The sequence below is a fragment of the Tinamus guttatus genome, unplaced genomic scaffold (genome assembly GCF_059628265.1).
Source record: "Tinamus guttatus ecotype Peru unplaced genomic scaffold, ASM5962826v1 Tinamus_guttatus_pri_ptg000117l, whole genome shotgun sequence".
NCBI classification, from domain to species: domain Eukaryota; kingdom Metazoa; phylum Chordata; class Aves; order Tinamiformes; family Tinamidae; genus Tinamus; species Tinamus guttatus.
The window spans coordinates 424,390-441,995 of NW_028288651.1; the positions used below are offsets into that span (position 1 = coordinate 424,390).

Here is a 17,606-nt window from a genome sequence, read left to right on the forward strand (position 1 = left end):
TTTCTACCTTCAGTAACTCAGTCCCAAAGGAACGGAGCGAAGGCACCGCTCCTTTCGGTCTTCCAGCAGTCAATACTCTGGACAAGGGCAAATCAACAGTGCAGAATTAGTAGGAGGAAAGAAAATAATTAAAAAAAAAAAGTTAAATTTCTCCATCTAAGATTTGTTCGGGATCTTTCAAAGGACATCCTGTATTTTGAAAGAAGATTGGGCAATTTACTTACTAAGAAGCCTGAAAATATACACAAACATCTGCAATTAGAGTAAGAAGCATTTAAAAAATATATAAAAAATATATCCCTTTCCAGTGTCACTGTGGTGCTACCTAGTAGAGCAAACTACTGCTGCACAGCTACTCAGTCACAAGAGCAGACATCATTTGTAAATTTCATATTTATTATAACAAAAATTATGACATGTTCATTTGTGCATTCTGCTTTAATATAACTCTTGGTATGTAAATGTTCTACAGCAAATGAGCTCTATACAATCATGCTGGTTGTGGCAGCAATAAGGAACACAAAACGTGTCTGTAAAAGTAAGGAAAAGAAAGAGACCAGAGTTTTTTTTTTTTTTTAAATGGTCTATTTCATCTAATTTCTAGCTACCTTGTACAGTCGCTCAGTCCGTTATGTCCGATGACCATGGCCCAAACAGTCGCTTAAGAAAAAAGTTGTTCAGGTTGTGTCCTTAATGCCAAGGCTACAAAACAAGTAAGCATCACTATACAACACTGAGCTATTTACAATAATTTCCCAATCAAATGTTCTCTCAGAGAAAATTAGTGAATCTCAGTGACTTAAGTCACCTGAAAGAGTAAAGCAACTCCTAGGAGTTAGTCTCCATATTCTACAAATGTCTATCATTTTCAAGACCAAAAAAAGCCTTTTCTCTCAAAGAAATACAGTATTACAATATTACTTAAATCATTTAGCACTGGCTACTGCCCTGCTTTTCAAACAAACAAAACAAACGAGCCATTTTAAAAAATATTACATCATCATCTGTTTCTCAGCAATATATTAAACCTTTTCATTATTTTCTTTTTTTAAACACTCGATATGTTAAGGGAAAGTTAACTATTTTAAACCTTACTGGTAAAGCATCTCTAGAAGAAAGTCAGTGAATATTAAACCTAACAAACTGAGAAGCTGCAGTCATCTGTAGTGGCGGGACAGGGGAAGGGAAGTGTCTCGAGGAAGAGGAGAACCCTGCTGTGTGTGGCCCCGCTGGGGCCCGCTCCCAAGCCTCCTGGTTCGGGCGTTTGCTTCCGAGCAGAGAGTAGAGAGGGTCATAGTGGAGTATCGTAATAGTCTGCCAGGTGCTCCACCTGGTACTGCCGCTGCTGCTGCTGCTGCTCCTGGTGCTGCTTCATTATCTCCTTGACCTCTTCTTCCAGCTCCGGAGGGATGATGAACTGGTCATCTGGATCTGGCTGCGCCGGAGCAGCGAAGTAGCCCCCTGTTTTTCGAAGCGGCGCATCCGTCGCGACCTCGATGAGGTTATGGCTCCTCTCGTGCGGCGCCACAGAGCCGTTGCCCCGCCGGCGCCCCATGGTGCCCGTGGCAGAGTACTCGCCTTTCCTGGGCAGGCCGGGCTCGTCCTCGTTGGCGCTGATGACGATGCCCTCGTCGCTGGCTTCCGGGGGCGCCTGCAGGAGCTGCTTCTCCTTAGCCCGGCCACAGTGGATGTCCACCTCCACCTCCACGCGGCTGCCGTTGGTGAAGACCCCTTCGATGGGCTCCTCGTCGTCGCTGTCAAGGCCGTTGTCGGAGAAGGCGCTGGAGAAGGTGGCGCTGGAGAGCTGCCGCTGGAAGGCGCCCGCCAGGCACACGGGGTGCAGCGAGCAGCGCTGCTCGCCGGGGTAGGCCGGGCCACCCTCATTCACAGCACCCGGCGGGGGCTCATCTGAGGCGGTGGAGCCCACCTCACTGCTCATCTCCGAGGTGGAGATCTCGCTGCTGATCTCGGAAGCGGCGCCACTGCTTGACGAGGGCATGGCGAGCGCCTCGGCCGGCCGGTCCTTGATGACCACGCTGACGGAGGGCGGGAAGATGCCAGGGCTGGGCGGGGGCGCCGCGGCCAGCTCGCAGCAGCAGCAGCTCTCCTCTGTCACGTTGAGCTGCACCACCACGGCGCTCAGGCTCTCGTTGCAGCCGTAGCTCTGCGCCAGCGTGCACAGCTTCTTGGCGGCCGCCAGCGCGTCAGGCACGTTTCTGACCGCCTCGACTGCCTCGGCCATGGAGAGGCTCTCCCACAGCCCCTTGCTCCCCAGGATGAAGAACTCATCCTGTGGAGTCAGGGTAATGGACTGTACATGAGGACGCGGCACAACGCTGGGGTGAAGGAAGGTGTAGCCCAGGATTCTCGTCGAGTCCGTCACACCGTTCACTTTGCCATCCTGAAAGGAGACATGACAGGAAATTGGAAACACAGCAGGCAAGGATGCAGAGCATTTGCATGGCCTCGTGTTTGCTCGGTATCTGGTTCTGCAATTCCCTGAGCGCAGCCATACACAGGTGAGAAGGAGCAGAGGGACAAAGCTGAGATCAGAACACAGCTGAGGCTGGTTTCCAACCTGGTGCTAAGCCTCCTACACCTGACTGATTTGTTGTTGGCATCACTTAAGCCCAGAGCAGCAAAGTGCAAGTCTGCAAAAAGGAGCCACATATGCCACCCCTGCAGCTGGGAGAGCCAACTGGACTCATGTGTTACCAGTGAGTCACACTTGTCCCACGAGATCTGCCCTCATCCAGGACAAGATCACACAGATCCAGCTGGTATTGCGGCAAGTCATTGAGTTAAGACTCTTCTCTTGCAGCTGCAACACTGTGCATTTCATCTCGGCTCATCACTTTGGAAGCAGAAGTTCATTAAAAGAAGGCTTTAAATGAGGCACACAAGTCAAATGTAGCAGAGTGCAAGTCTGCACATCTCAGTCAGCTGAGCTGTAGTGAAATGTTTTACATGCCCCAATTACTTACTACACTTCCACTTAGATATGACATTTCCAAGAGGAGGAGTAATATCTGAAGGGAAAACACTATTAAAAATGGGCATATTTGAAAAAAAAAAAAACAACTCCACACATATCCAAATCCCTGGATCCTCTCCTGCTTTGGATCTGAGCTGCCGGAATAGGCAGAGAAAGCACCTGAAACAGGGAGCCTGGTTATCCACCAGTCTGGTGGGGATGGCTGCACTCCTGCTAATAGGGTGTTCAGGAATGACAGCAAATGCAAGGAGTCACTCTCGTCTGGTCCAGTTGGTGATAGCAGCCGTCATTACGAAGCAAACCACCACAGAAAAGTGAAACAAGGCTAAAAAAGCTTCCCCTTTAAAATCATTCAAAAGAAAAAAAATCCTGCTGGCTTGTTAACTTGCCCATTAGAACCCTGACGGAAGCGGTAAGCCATCAAAGGGCACAAAACCAGTGAGTCATCTTCAGATTCTGCTCAGAAATTTCCCTTTTCCCCTACAAGGCAGCATCGCGGCAGCGTCTCGGTGATGCAGCGTGCTCCGCTCCAGAGTGACTCCCTGTAAAGCCGGCACATTGCGGTGCCACCACTTCCTGGCAGGATTCACAGGCACATGTTTTGCTCCACACGCGTAACCCCAGGCACATGTGCTGAGCAGCCAGTTTTCTGCCCCTTCCTCCCCATTAAGATGGCACAGTATTCGATTATTCCTGTGCATGTGCTACACAAAGCAAAGCAAGACATCAAGCCTGTAAGAAGGGAGCAAGCAGCCTTGTTGCCCTCTCCATGCTGATGCCCTGAACTGCCTGCCTGCTGGGGCCAGGCAAGAAAATAAACCTTTGCGTGGTTCCTCCAGGTCTCCCAGTCTGAGCACTGGCTTCTCCCTTGGGGCGCCCCTCAGGACCCGCGTGCCAGAGCACGGCGCTGGGAGCATGTGGGTTCAAACAACACGGAAATCTGCCAGGAGGCACAGCCAGGAGCTTCCTGAGGGAAGGGCAGCCTGGCTTCAGCCCTCCCTTTCATTCTTTGGGATCCTTTTGGGCTGGAGGGGCTCTTGGCGACACTGGCACAGCAATTCCTCTCCCAACTAGGAGGAGGGTCTTAGCTTCCCTCATGATCACACAACACAATGTGAACCACCTTGAAGGAAAAAGAACTACTCTAGAATATAAACTACTAACACCGTGTCTCAGAAGTTACTAACACGGACATCTATTGTTACATATTGCTGTGCAAATACCCTCAAAGGAAGCTGCAACTTGCAACCACCCTTCTTTCCTCCATATCACAGCTCTCTAACCTCAGTGATAATGGCCTTGTGCTGCTTAATCCTCTTCAGCTCTTCTTCACAGCTCATCACGTAACACCTGGACAACGGCAGAGGTTTCCCATTCCGACAGAGAATGGTTTGGCACTTCCCCACATTTGCTGAGGTTAATGTGAAGCATCCACCAGGGTCCATGGGATCATGCTTTATGTGGCAAAGGACAGCAGAGCCTCCAAGTTTTTGTCCGGCTGTTCCAAGTTTCCTGGAATTTGAACAAAACAGAGATTGTTCATTCATAGGAAAGCACGTGTTTCGGGTGCTATGGAGAAACAACTGCTGTTCTTCAACCGCAAGCACGTAGGGCATTAACTCTGCTGGCTCCCGGGCAGCGAACGGCGGGTGTCCCAGGAGGTTAGCGACACTGTGGGTGCGCGGCAGAGCACTCGCACTCAGAGTGCTGCTCACACAGGGATGAGGGTGCTCCAACCTGCTCAACCTCCAAACAGAGGAACCATCGTCTCCTCCAGCCAAAAGCAGCTTGCTCGGCAGCTTGCACGGAGGATCAGGAGGAGTACTTGAGTACTGGAAGACTATTAAATTCAGTACTTCAGAAAAGGACTGAAGAGTATTAAATGAGTTCAGACAGAGCTTACGAAGAGCCACAGCTTTGACTTCTAAGCTACACATTTTATCATGTAATTTTAGCTTTAGAAATTATTTTTAAGCAAAAAGCTAAGTCAGAGGTTCACTATTTCATGGTATGTTTTATTATAGAGTATTATTCTATGGGGAAAAAAGGATAGAAATGAGCAGTAAGGCACAGCTGTTAAACTGTTAGCTACCATAAGAAGGTATGCTTCTCATTTATCACATCAGTTACCAACCTATTATATGTGCTCTTAAAAATAAAGCCTACTGTTCTAATACAGTTCACAGTAGTAAAAAAATATTAAAAATTAAAAAAAATCAAAACCCAGGACACACACGCACACACACACACACACACGGAAACTCACGCTATGGATAAAGTAAAAAAGTAAACTAAGTTTCAGAATCCAGAATTCTGTCATTAGTATTGAAATGAATGCACATTCTATTAGCTGTACTTGATAAATTTAAATAGGACTGTGAAAAAACATTTATCGTTCCGAGTGCTGTTTGCAGGTGTCTTCACCTTCAGTAATTTCAAAGGTGAATTACAGAGCCTACTAAAACTATATTAAAGGCCAGGTACTGCTGCTAAGAACTTTGGGTTCAGAATGCTGGGAAGATTGCGTGCAAATACACTTGTATCCAACTTGCAGTTAAAAATATATACAAAAAACACTCTAGGAATGTTGCAGAGCATCTGTAATAATCCTCAGTGAATGGTTAAACGTAGCTAGAATGAATACTATTTCTGGATCTCCAAAGGACTGGTTAGCTTATTTTGCCTTGAGACATTAAAAAAGAATAAACAGAACTCAAAACTTCTAGCACAAAGGCCACATTCCTGTGAAATTCCATTAGTAGTAAACAGACCCACGTAAAGTACTCTCAATACTGGGTTTGTGTGGTTCTGTGTACAGCTTCGAAGTACGCAGCGTTCCTTTTGGTTACGATCGCCGCTAGCTGCGGCGCTAACTCAAGCACTGCCACAAGCGGCGATGGGAAGGAGGCATTTTTGTCCTGTGTTTGGCTGGTTCATTCCACCCTCCTGCTCCTACTTCTGCATATCGGAACTTTATTATTTTTCCTTGTTCAAAAAGGCAGCAATCAAATGACCAAGTGATGCTCCTTTTAACTTGATCCATTTCCTGGGTTTCTAGGCCGCTTGTTTGCTTTCTCCTTTGTTTCCCTGACCTCTTTCTCCTCTTTTGTTCAATTCCCTTCCTCCTCCTCCTGCACTCAACAGTGTTTCCCCAGGCAATTTCTTATTCTGACAAGAGCAGCACATTCAAACACACACTAGCTCCAAACCACCAGACACAGCTACTGTTACAGTCAGAGCTATCATATCTCTTCAGTTTGGCCTCGCTCAAGCGATATTCCTTCTAAGGTCAAATAGGACGTTAGATAATACGAAATAGACATGTTAAGGGAGTCAAAATGCATGTTTTAAATAGTTGTGTGGCCTTTACATAGCCTGAATCAACACAGAGAAACAGGAGGGAACAGTCCAGGCTTTGCAGGCAGTAGTAGTGAGTAAGTTTTTAAAAAAATGATCAGGATATTCACGCCACTGCCTTGGCTACAGCCAATTCAGAGCAGTAAGACTTAAAGAAGATACCAAAAGAGAGGAAAACTTCCACCCACTGCTTAGTCACGAACATTTGAGAATTTTGAGGTTGTTTTATTCTGTTTGCGTGGGTGGGGAAGTGCTGGATTCTCCCCCACGCCTGAAAGGAAAGGAGACCCATCGATATTCACAAAAACAAAACAACAAAAATTAAGAGAAAACACAGTTGTCGGGTACCAAGGCTTTTTCTTTCTTCCTCTCTCCTCTTCTTTTTAAGGGAGAAAAAAGCAGGTGTCCAACCTGAGAGCGCAGCAACTGCCAGCACTGCCGCGAGCGGCAGAAAAGCCGGAGGGGGGATGCTCACCGCTGCATGACGATGAAAGTGTTGCTCATGTACTCCTCCTCGTTCTTGGTCTTCTGCAGCTCCTCGGCCAGGATGTCGCTCATGGTGCACTGCAGGAGGTAGGGCACCTCCACGTTGCGGTCGCCGTCGAACACGCCGTAGAGCGCTTCCCTGCTGTCGCAGAAGTTGTTGGCCGAGAGCGCCGCCACGCACAGCCTGGGGACACAGAGCAGCACTGCATGGAGAGCCGCCCCCAACGCCTCTGCTCGTCACACTGGCTGGGAAAACGCAACCCGGTCTACCTGCTGGTTCCAACATGCTGGTCCTAAGACTTTCCCAACTGTCTTTTGAGCGGTGGGCAAGAATCGGGCTCATCCACCAGTACTGATAAACGGAAAGAGCTTTGTTGAAAGCTCAAGCCCTATGGGGATTTCTTGCTTTTCAGTGTGTGAAATAAGTCCCTTGTTTAAAGGAAAAAGGCAAATTTAAGAGGAGAAGCATCCTCAAAACAATGCCAATTGAAACTGCACTTACCTGCCCCAAACTAATCTTCATGATTTAAGGCAGTGCTGACTATTTTGAGCAAGTAAAGGGTTTACTGGCATTTGTGAGGGAAACCTTGGTAGCAGAAGACTTCTAAAAAGTTACTTAAGAAACAAAGAAAGACTCATCACCTAGCCAGCAACACAAGACTGGCAGACTTTGGGTACCTTAGTCTTAGAAGTTCCACATATTCTAAACATTCAGAGTTTGGCCATTCTACCTCTTCCCTTAGCATCCCTGATTTGCTTGGTTAACATCCGTGGTTCACGGTAAAGCAGGTTTCCAAAGAGAAAAATAAACACTTGGATCTTTTGCAAATACTGGAGTCTTGCAAAGACAAAATGTGTCTGTTACACTTGTATCTTGGCAACTCCTCTAACAAAGCAGAAAACCGAGAGTCAGGCAGGGACCCAATATACAAATATATGTCATGGCACGACCTCTGCCTTTTTGAGGTCCAAAATCTCCCAAAACTTTCACTTAAAAATGGGCTTGTTGCATCAGCAAAGAGATATGCTGCTGCTAGGATGCTTGTGTAGTAAATAAAGAGTACAAAACACTCAGGTCTTACTTGTTCTTGACTCCTGATGCTTCCGTGTAACCATGGCTCCACACTGCTGGAGCTCCTGAGGCATCACCTGCTGAGGGCTGGTCGATCTTAAAACAGCGGATGTTGCTGTGAGGAGAAGGGAAGGGTGCACTGAAACAAAATCCTGATGCGATCTAGTTTAAAACGTGAAGACAGCAGCTTTCTTCTTCTAAGTCTACCACACTATAACATTTAATAGAGCAGAATGAAGCGGGACATCCAGAGTGGTTATTTTTTATGTCCACATACAAGGAACAGAAAAGCAGCCAGAAACAGAGCCTCCCTCAGGTCAGCTGCGCTGTTTGGCATATGTGGCTTTCCTTTCCCCTATCCCCACCCCTTTGCTGTGTTTTTCAAACTTGGCCCAGGAGGAATACAGGGATAATTTGTCACTAGCTTGATGAAAGCTGGAATAGGAGAGTCATTTTGTAACTCATGTTTCTCTCCCACCCATTTTGAGTAAGTCTCTGTGCTCTTTTCCTTGTATTTGGATGAAATCTGCATGACCCGCATCAACGGCAACACGGAGAAGAGCTTTCCAAACAACACGCACCAACTGTGAAGCAGCTCCATCCCAATCTCTGCTAACTGGTGACCCTGGCCTGCCGCCGGCTCTGCCCTTCAGCCTTCTCTGATTTTACAGGCCGGCTTCTAGCTTGGCCCTTGACCCTCTCTGCTCCTAATTTCCTGCCCACGTAGGCTGAATTTCAAGAAACACACACACTGTAGCAAAGGTTCAGGGAGAGCAGCCCTGCCTGTTTGCATCCTTCTCCTCATCCTCAGTCACTTCGAACACTCATTTTCATCTATCCAAACTCCCACCTGAGCTGAACAAACCAAGTCCTTTGGGCATCTCATGGCCTCGGCACCCTCTTCCGCCAACCCCAGGGGCTGTCACGTCCAGTCATGTCTCTCCTTACACTAATACAGCGGCGGCCAGGGCATGCAGCACCCAGGGCACATGACAACCAAACAAATCCCATAAATAATGTTAAAAACGGGAAAGGGACAGGGAAAAGAAGCATGAACGACACGACTTCTGCAAGCCAAAGGAGCCTCTCTCCCCTCAACTTAATTAGGGCAGCGTACTGTGGAGGTCAGCGTAGCACACCAATACGCACATCCACTGAGAAGCTCCCAAGGAGGCCTGAAACAACTGACTAGGGCTAATGAATATCTGCAAGGAATAGAATAGGCCTGAGGACTTAGGAATTAAAAAAAAAAAAAAAAAACATGAAAAGTAAGAAAAAAAAATAGTGAGTTAAAGATAACTCATATTCCAGTGAAAATACACAGTGTATGTTGTTCTTCTGCTTAGGACTGAAAACTGAACATAGTGCCACTGGGCAAGGAAGCCAGTTAGAATGGCTGAAGACTGGTGTGCCTGCCTTGTCTGCCTGTCACGCACAAAAGCTGATCTTTTGCTTTAAGTTTAAGCAAGTTCAGCTTTTTGACACTCTCTTTCCTGTGAACCACAGCAACACAACACACTGCTCCTTCAGGAAGCTTTCTTGCATACAGTGAGCCATTTATAAGCAAACTACATGAAATGAGTGCTCAGCCTTTTTAAGTATATCAACAGTCCTCCAAAGTATTCAATATTTAATGATTAAATAGACCTAGAAGGAAACTTAGAGATGGTTCTGTTCCCTTCAGAAGATAAGAAGGCAGCACCACTATCCACAGATTATCCAGTTTAGTCTGACAGTTTCACAACACATTACGGAATGAATGTGTACATAAACCTTCAAAATCAATCCTTAATGGGCATGCAATTCAATCATTCTTGAGAGCACCCAAACAGGCACAAGGTGCTTTCTAGATTTCCCCTCATGGATGACACCTCACTCTCAGGACAGGAAATAAACTGGTAGATAGGAAAGAAATGGAAGGTCCCAATATAAAGTAACCAGGAAAGCAAATAAATTATGGAAAAACGGAGAAGTATGAGAAGGGTAACTGAAAAAGCAATGAGAAACGGTGTCAAAAAAGGATCCAAAAGATTATTCAAACAAATATGAGCAAAAAAACCCAACATACTAACAAGTTACTGATGTCTCAGTAGTGGAATAAAACAAATATTTTGGTTAAATCTGGTGTCAGAAGTAAAAGGGATGTCAAATTACTGCAGTGGTGGTTATACCTAACCATTTCAGAGGTTGAAAGCAATTGCACTGAAGTGCGTAAAGTGGTCCCATTCTATAAAATATTAATTTCTGAGTTACTCATACGATTTATTACTCTCTGATCCTCTGTCAGGAATCCTGCTACTTAAAGAGAAATACATTTCTCTGTATTGCAGCTTTGTTGCATATTTATGGCAGGAGTCTGTCCCTGCTCCACTCTTAAGCTAACTCACTTGAGCAGCTCTAGGCTTTTGTGATCCAAGGCTAGTCTGGGATTTCCAGTCAGGTCCAGCTCTTGCAGTTTTGGAGGCAGGTTTTCAGGCAACGTGATTTCACTCAGTTCATTGCAGCTCAGATCCACACACTGCAAAGGGAAAGCAGCCAAATAAGCAGGAGAATTCAGCTGTCATCAAGAATCTACAGATTTTGATTAAATGTAATAATGCATGTCCCCTGAATAACAGAGGCTGCACCAAAGACTCAAGATCATTCATTTGCGTGAGTGGTTCTTACAAAAGAACTTTCCACTGGCACTTGGCCATTTTCCCAGACGTCTGGGACACCTGCAAGCGTTTGTTCCATTTCCATTTCTGACCAGGTACAACCCTGTTGCAAAACTCCTAAGGCTTGTCTGCTCTCCACAAAGAAGATACACTGGTCATCTTTGTCATTAAGAGACCATTATTTTAGGAAACAAAATGTTGCTGATAAAAACGGCTACCAGGCTTAAGAAAGTAGAAACAAAATACAGCTGGGGCTTCTGAGGCACTGACACAGTAGCCTCTCTTCTGAAGCCAGTTTAAAACATTCCCCCTGCTTTCCCCTAAAGTCAATCAGAAAAATCCTAACACTTTATTAAATATATTCAACATACATATTTTTGACCCAAATCTTGAATCCCAAGGTTGCTTGATATAGAGGCCTCACTATCTACAGAGAGCAAACTGCAGACGCTATCTAAGCCCGATAAGGCAATCAAAATTTAAACCCGTCTTGCAAAGAAAACAGCAGAGAGCTCAACAGAGCAGCTATTCCAAGGAGCTGTTTTCTTCTTCTGCACAACTCCCTGCTGCTTGCACAGACCCAGTAATTACTTCTCAGATTAAAGAGCTGCCAGCAGGCCTTGCTGTGTTCGACACCACTATAAATCTGATAGAAGAGAATGCTGAAATGAGGAGTACAAAATGGGTAATCCCATTGCTCTCATTACAGGCCCACACGCAGAAGGCAGCAACATGCTACAGCGGATCCCTTGGTCTGCAGGCGCTGGTGAATATAACTTATTCATCAGGATATCATTTCTGCAGTTTTATTGTGCTGCTTGAGGAAGAGGTTAACACGGAGTTTCTGCGTAGCCATGTTAAATTCCAAGCAGGAAAGCCTATTTCCTAACGGAACCTAATTTCCTTGTGTCTCACTCTAACGTAAGCTGGTTTAGCCCAGCCTGTGCAGCATCAGAAGAATAATTCATGCAGCTGCCTCCAGGACTCCGCACTGGGATGGACCAAGCCTAGGACAGAGATTTTAATACTTTAATTTTCAGTATTTGCTTGCACTACACATACAGCTTTGTAGCCGTTTTGTCCGTGGCTGCCAGGGGCTTCGTTTATCTCCAGTTGTGGCTGAAGGTGGGCACAGCAACACAGATCATCTTTAGTCATCTAGTGTCATCTTTAAGATCCTTCACTTCACTCGAGGTAATGCTCCTACAAACTAAAACCTTTAGCAGAAATTGTGACAAGAAACCTCCATATGATTTTTGACTGCAGCCCAGCAAGATAACCATTAAATAGAAGCAATTTAGCTACTCATACCTATTAACAAGAAAATGGGGGAAATAAACTCAGATTTCGGTCTGGAAAATAAACAGCGGGTTGCCGAGCTCTACTGAAAATTCAAAACAGCTAAAATGCTGCAAAGAAAAATGCACCGAGACAAGTACCCACGTGTGCCTGTTTCCAGCTCCCTTCATCATTCACGGAGGACAACCTAGTGTGCACAGACCACCCTTATTTGGACACTTATGAAGTCAAGCAGTCAGATTTTCACATCTTTAGTGTGCTTTTTAAATGGAGAATTAAAGAGCAGTTTTTAAGTATGTGAACTAAAAGAATGTTTATCATGTGGTTTCTTAGAGGCATCCACCTGATTCACTAAGGCAGGTGAGAAGTTCATCTCCGCTGCTCCTACCTCACAGGTTATGGAGATGAAAAGGTCAAGCCCTTAAGCAGTAGGATGAAGCACCTGCTAATCTAGTTACACACACACAAACTGACCAAGTCTCTCCAAACTTCCCTTCTCTCCACACATTCATTTTCTTCCTGTACCTAAGTCTTTTGTGGCAATTTAAACCTTGCAAAGAACTACACAACTTCTATAGCCTTGACTGTAGTGTTTAAAATCTGCTTAGAGACAATCATACCACTATAAGGACCTCGTTCAGCAATCCTGGAGTTACTTTAAACACCATCATTTATATTTGTTTTCCCTCTAGAAGTATTTCTGAGAGCAAAGTAACTGCTGCTACTACCTGCTCTAGTATCACTGACTCCAAAAATCTAACACCTCTGCCTTTAAGGCTAATTAAATGTGAAAGAAAGATTGCCATTACCTCAGGCAACAGAGTTTCACAAGAAATTTTAGTATATATTAAGGCCACCTCAGTTAAAATTGACCTTGGAGTATGACATATCACAGATGTGACATGCTTTGCTATGGCTGGGCTCATTTCACACGATTATCAAATCCATCCACAAACACCAAATTCTCAACCCACTTCGGCATTTTTTGAAGGCTCTCAAATGCCTAAGGCTGAGCCCCACTTAAGCTAAGTGCTGGATGCAGTCCTTCCATACAAGCTCAGGCTCCAAACTGATACTTACTAACCCTGACTTAGAGGCCAGAAGCAGCCCTGTTCCCTGCAACGCTACAGCCCTGTGAGATGTGACCCTTTCCCCTGCAGCAGGTACTTTGGCCTGTTTTACTGGTCTTGGATGCTCATCAGGCCTTTTTTCCTCCACAAAGGTGGAGTCACCCACACTATTCCCTCTGCCGACTGCCCCAATACCATGAACGGCTTCCATGCCAGTTCCTGTACAGAGAACTAAATAACTCTAAGGAACTATCAAGAGCAGGAAGTATCAGGTCATTTGCATTTCTGCTAAGCATTGTAGCAAAAAGTGGCACTTTAAATACTGATGCCTCTATGGAATATTCAGATTTCTCAAAGAGCAACAACCCAAGGAAAGAGTTACTTGCGCTACTTGCTCCCCATCAGCATGTTTACATTATTCTCCTTTTTGGGCTGAAAAACAATCTCCTACTTCTAGGGAGATGTTTACTGTGAGAACCTCACTCCCCCACCCCAATTCTTCCTCCTAGAAAAAAAGGCTCCACTTGTAAGTGATTCTAAATGGCCCTTGGTTTCCTCTGTCCATTGTTCCGAAGAGGGAGGAGTATTCAAAAATCCACCAGTTTGTTGGAGATTTCCTGACTAAAACCACAAAGCTCATCCCTACGTATACTCACTGTCCCACAGAATCATTGCTCCTGCTGCTCAGCATGACCCCAGACACTGGAGCACACACAGACACACACCCCGGGCTGGGAACTTGGCCCTCCGACTTCACTGCGCGTGCGAAGGACACTTGGGCTGTTTTGATTCCACAAACAAGTAATCACTTCTCAAGCTCCGAGAACTGCAGATAGCCTTTGCTGTGTTATCACAAGATATGCACCCTGCGAGGCAGCTGTCTCTCACTTCCTAATCGGCTGAAATAGCGTGAGACCAAAAATATACCACATTATAGCCCAGAGTGAAGGAGAAATTTAATTCACAGAAAGCAAGCAGTAGTATTCTTCCGCAAAGTCGAGCCAAGAATGCCAGAATGTCTCCCACAAGAAGTAGTGTAAGGAAGAAGTTCAGAATTACTTCTGGAAGAACATACAAGAAATCAATTAAGCATTCTTGGAACTGTGCAATATATGACTGCAATTAGGAAAATTAAAGTAGCTTGCATATATAGAGAAATTCTCCGTTCCTGGAATCCTTAGGGAATCTCTACCCCTAAGGTGGGCCTATCCTGTTCTAGAGCTTCAGCAGTTTTAAAAACTATGAGCACAAACTCTAAGCAAAGTCCATTTCTAGACCATCAACCAATGGCCAAGGCAGCAAGGGTTAATTATGCCTAGCTCTTGCAGACTTGGTCCCTGGAAAACTATTACACCTATTTGGCAGAGAAGATGGGCTCTGGCAAAGGCGAGCACATAATCAGATTCTGAGGGTCTTGTCCCCTTCCACTCTAAGGCAGCACAGGGAGAAAGGATTTTGCATTTTCCTGTCAATACAGACAAGAAAGCAGGAGTCAAATCTCACAGTTTCTGAGAAGGTATTCCCCTGTAGCAACCAGGGCACTGAAGGGAGGACACAACTGCTAAAGCAAGCACTGTACTTACTTCTGCCAAAGCATCTTGCTTCCTTACCTTTATTTCAGAAAGTTGCATGACTTCTGGGAAGACCTCAATGCAGTTGGAGTGAGCGACCACAGTATGCATACGTCTGCAGTTCATAATGGTTGTTGGAATGGCTTTCAGTTTGTTCCCACTAATATCGATTTCCTCCAACTCCTCCAGCTTGGCCATTTTGCTATGAAAACAAAGATTTGAGAATTTTTCTTTTAATACATATGCAAACTGTATTTTAAAAAGATGATAAAAGCAGTGGCTTAAGAAAACACAGTTGCAGACTTGGACCCTTTTTCACATTAGTGCCCATCACTTCACGTCAGACATTAACACAGTTGTGCTTCTACTGTCAATGTTGTTTTAATGCTATTTTAAAAATAATTTGCCTTACATTCCCTCTGCTCCCCTGCTCCCTCTTCTCCTCTCTTCTTCTGCTCCTCTTTTTTCACCCCTGATTTCTCACTTCCTGCCATTTTTTCTCCACTATCTTCCAGGACCCTGATCAACCCTCACTCTACATTTTACTTAAAAATCTCCCTCCACCCGCCTTGCATTAAAGCCCAGCTGCCTAAAATGTCACACAAGAACAGTATATGTCTTTATTTATGGGCATCTCTTTTCCAGGATCGTATGCCTTTTTTCAAGGCTGGAGCTCACCCATCTGTGCAATGCAAGAGCACACTGCAACGTGCAAAAGGACACACCAGATAAACCCACCACTGCATATCACCACTTGCAAAACAACCAAAACAGCCACCAAATTTCTGAGCAGTTTAGTTCTCACTGCAAAAATGTTTCACGTTGCTCACCAGTGCTCCAGCAGCAGAAAAGCCATTACCTACCTTGCAGGGAAGCTCTGTAGGCGATTGTAGGCCATGTGCAAGATTTTTAGGTGGGGATGGCCTGTTAACAAGGGTACACATTTATCTGTGAGATTGTTATTGGTCAAATACAACTCCTGCAAGATGCTATGGGTTTCTTCTGAAAGAGTGGCTGGAGGAAGCATTTCCAGTTTGTTGGCTGAGGCATTAAGAAACCTCAGGCTGCAAAAGAAAAGTAGCATAAGGTAGTTCAGTGAAATATCCTGCAGCTTTTGTCTGAAATATAAGTAAAGTACCCACATATGAATTAAGATTTTTGCAAAACAATTCTCAGGAAAAAAAAAAAAAAACAAGATCATTGCAATAGATAGAAAGACCAGAAGCCTACGGGCATATAAAAAACCTCCGATTTAAAAGACCTCACATTTTTGAAATGAGCAAACATCAGCAAATGGAGTACTTCCAAAATCTCTCTATTCACTTATGAAAAACTCAGTACCTCTAGCATTTCTATACATGAACCTCACAGGGTTAGAAGAGTAACAAATCATTTCTACCACTTAATCCACAAAAAAAAAAAAAAATGAATTCATCAGGACAAACGTCCTTCAAGTGACTAAAAATGCCATGAGGGACAGGAAAAACCAAAACCAAACAAAAAACCACACACACCAATTTTAAAATATATTTTAAATACTAGCCAGGTCACAGGTAGTCTGAAGATCTAAAAGCAGCTACAAAGTATGAGAAGGTATTTTTTGGAATATTAGATTGACTAGAGATGCACCAATACTAAAAGCTGAGAGTCAAGCAGCAGTTCGCCTTTCAGGCTTTAAACTGAGATAGAACCGATCCTCCCATGAAAACCAGTTACATATTTGCTTCCTGAACTAGGCAGAAAATAGTCAGATTTCTATGCAGTTCCTCCGCGTCTTTTCCCGCTCTCCCAGTTGCAAATGTCATTGCTAACATTTCCTGCAGACGGACAACAAGCAGCCAAGGCTGATGCAGTGCACAAAGGAAGCCCTTGTCATCTCCCAGAGACTTTGTTCCCAGTGGGAAGGAGGGCTGCAGGAAGGAGAGCCGCGGAGGTGCTGCTCCTCCGTGCTCCCTTGGCGAGGGGAGTCCTGCCGATGGAGCGGCCTTCCCACCGCGAGGGCTGCGATTCACACAGGCACTGCCACAGGAGCGGAAAAACAACATCATTTGGCATCGTAATTGTGGCAGGACCACATCTTTTTAAGAGAAACAGAACCTCTCTCTCTTCCGCTCCTCTTTGGAAAAGGAGTGAGCCTGCCGCGCAGAGGTAAGCGCCAGTCTGTGCGTGCCTGTCTGCAGCAGTGACCACCCAGCTGGGCTCGCACCAGGCTGCTCTGCCGCTGTCCCCGCAGCAGAAGGGGCAGCTGCGGCAGCTGGAGCCATTTCTAAGCAATGAGGATCAGAAATGAGCTGGCTGAAGCTTACAAAGCCAGTGAACAAGACACAAAAGGCACGTGCACTCTTGCCATTGACTGGTCTTCAGAGGAAGGTATAAATATTGATATCAAATATTGATAGCGCTTTCACCTGCCCAGGAACTCACCCTGACCTTTACGGCTTCCTAATGAATGAAATGGATTTGTGGGAGTTGCAGCTTGTTGCAACTCAGCTACCATCAGGGTCAGGCATGCTACAGAGCAGTCACATGGCAGGCTGAAGGATTAAAAAACAGTATCCCCATTAAAAGCAAAAATCTCTCAGCATTGCACAGAGCTGAAACTAGGTTAGCTTGGCTTGCACAGGCAGAGCCTACTACAGGGACACACAGCGTAATCCTCAGGCTCATTCATTATTCACAAGGAAGGCCAAACTCTGAAGGAGGAGGGGTGGATTAGTATGCGGAAAAAAGGGAATGAGCAATTGCAAATGTTTGAAAATGATTTCTTCTAAAAAGATGCTGTTTAGTCTACCCTTTGGGGAACCCCAAAATCTATCACGCTCAAAGCTGGAGTGCTAAGCTGAACCTCATCACGCCAACAGGGCCTCTGCTTTATTAAGCACCAGCAAGCACCCCTATCGCTAGGGTGCAGCCAACCAGTGCTTTGGCAAGAGCATCCCAACATGCATAACAGTCTGCCCTTTCTCACAAGAAAGGACCCTGGATTCATACTAAAGCCATGATAGTTTTGTGCTAGTCAGCACAAAAAGACAACCTTCAGCACAGCCTGGCAGGGTTTAAGGAGTTCCCACTTAAAAAGCTATTTTATAATCCAGCATT

The 17,606-nt window shown here is 45.3% G+C and overlaps 1 protein-coding gene across 1 annotated transcript in view; it reads right to left on the reverse strand.

Annotated features, from left to right (window-relative positions):
* Positions 1–375: 375 nt before the first annotated feature.
* PHLPP1 (PH domain and leucine rich repeat protein phosphatase 1) overlaps positions 376–17,606 on the reverse strand; it is a 127,821-nt gene continuing 110,590 nt past the window's right edge. The window contains exons 11-17 of the mRNA XM_088521338.1: positions 15,371–15,571; positions 14,547–14,709; positions 10,298–10,428; positions 7,921–8,025; positions 6,828–7,022; positions 4,279–4,507; positions 376–2,401 (exon numbers count right to left, since the gene is read on the reverse strand). Of these exons, the coding sequence (XP_088377464.1) occupies positions 1,292–2,401; positions 4,279–4,507; positions 6,828–7,022; positions 7,921–8,025; positions 10,298–10,428; positions 14,547–14,709; positions 15,371–15,571 (2,134 nt within the window). The 3' untranslated portion in view covers positions 376–1,291. The remainder of the gene's footprint in view (positions 2,402–4,278; positions 4,508–6,827; positions 7,023–7,920; positions 8,026–10,297; positions 10,429–14,546; positions 14,710–15,370; positions 15,572–17,606) is intronic.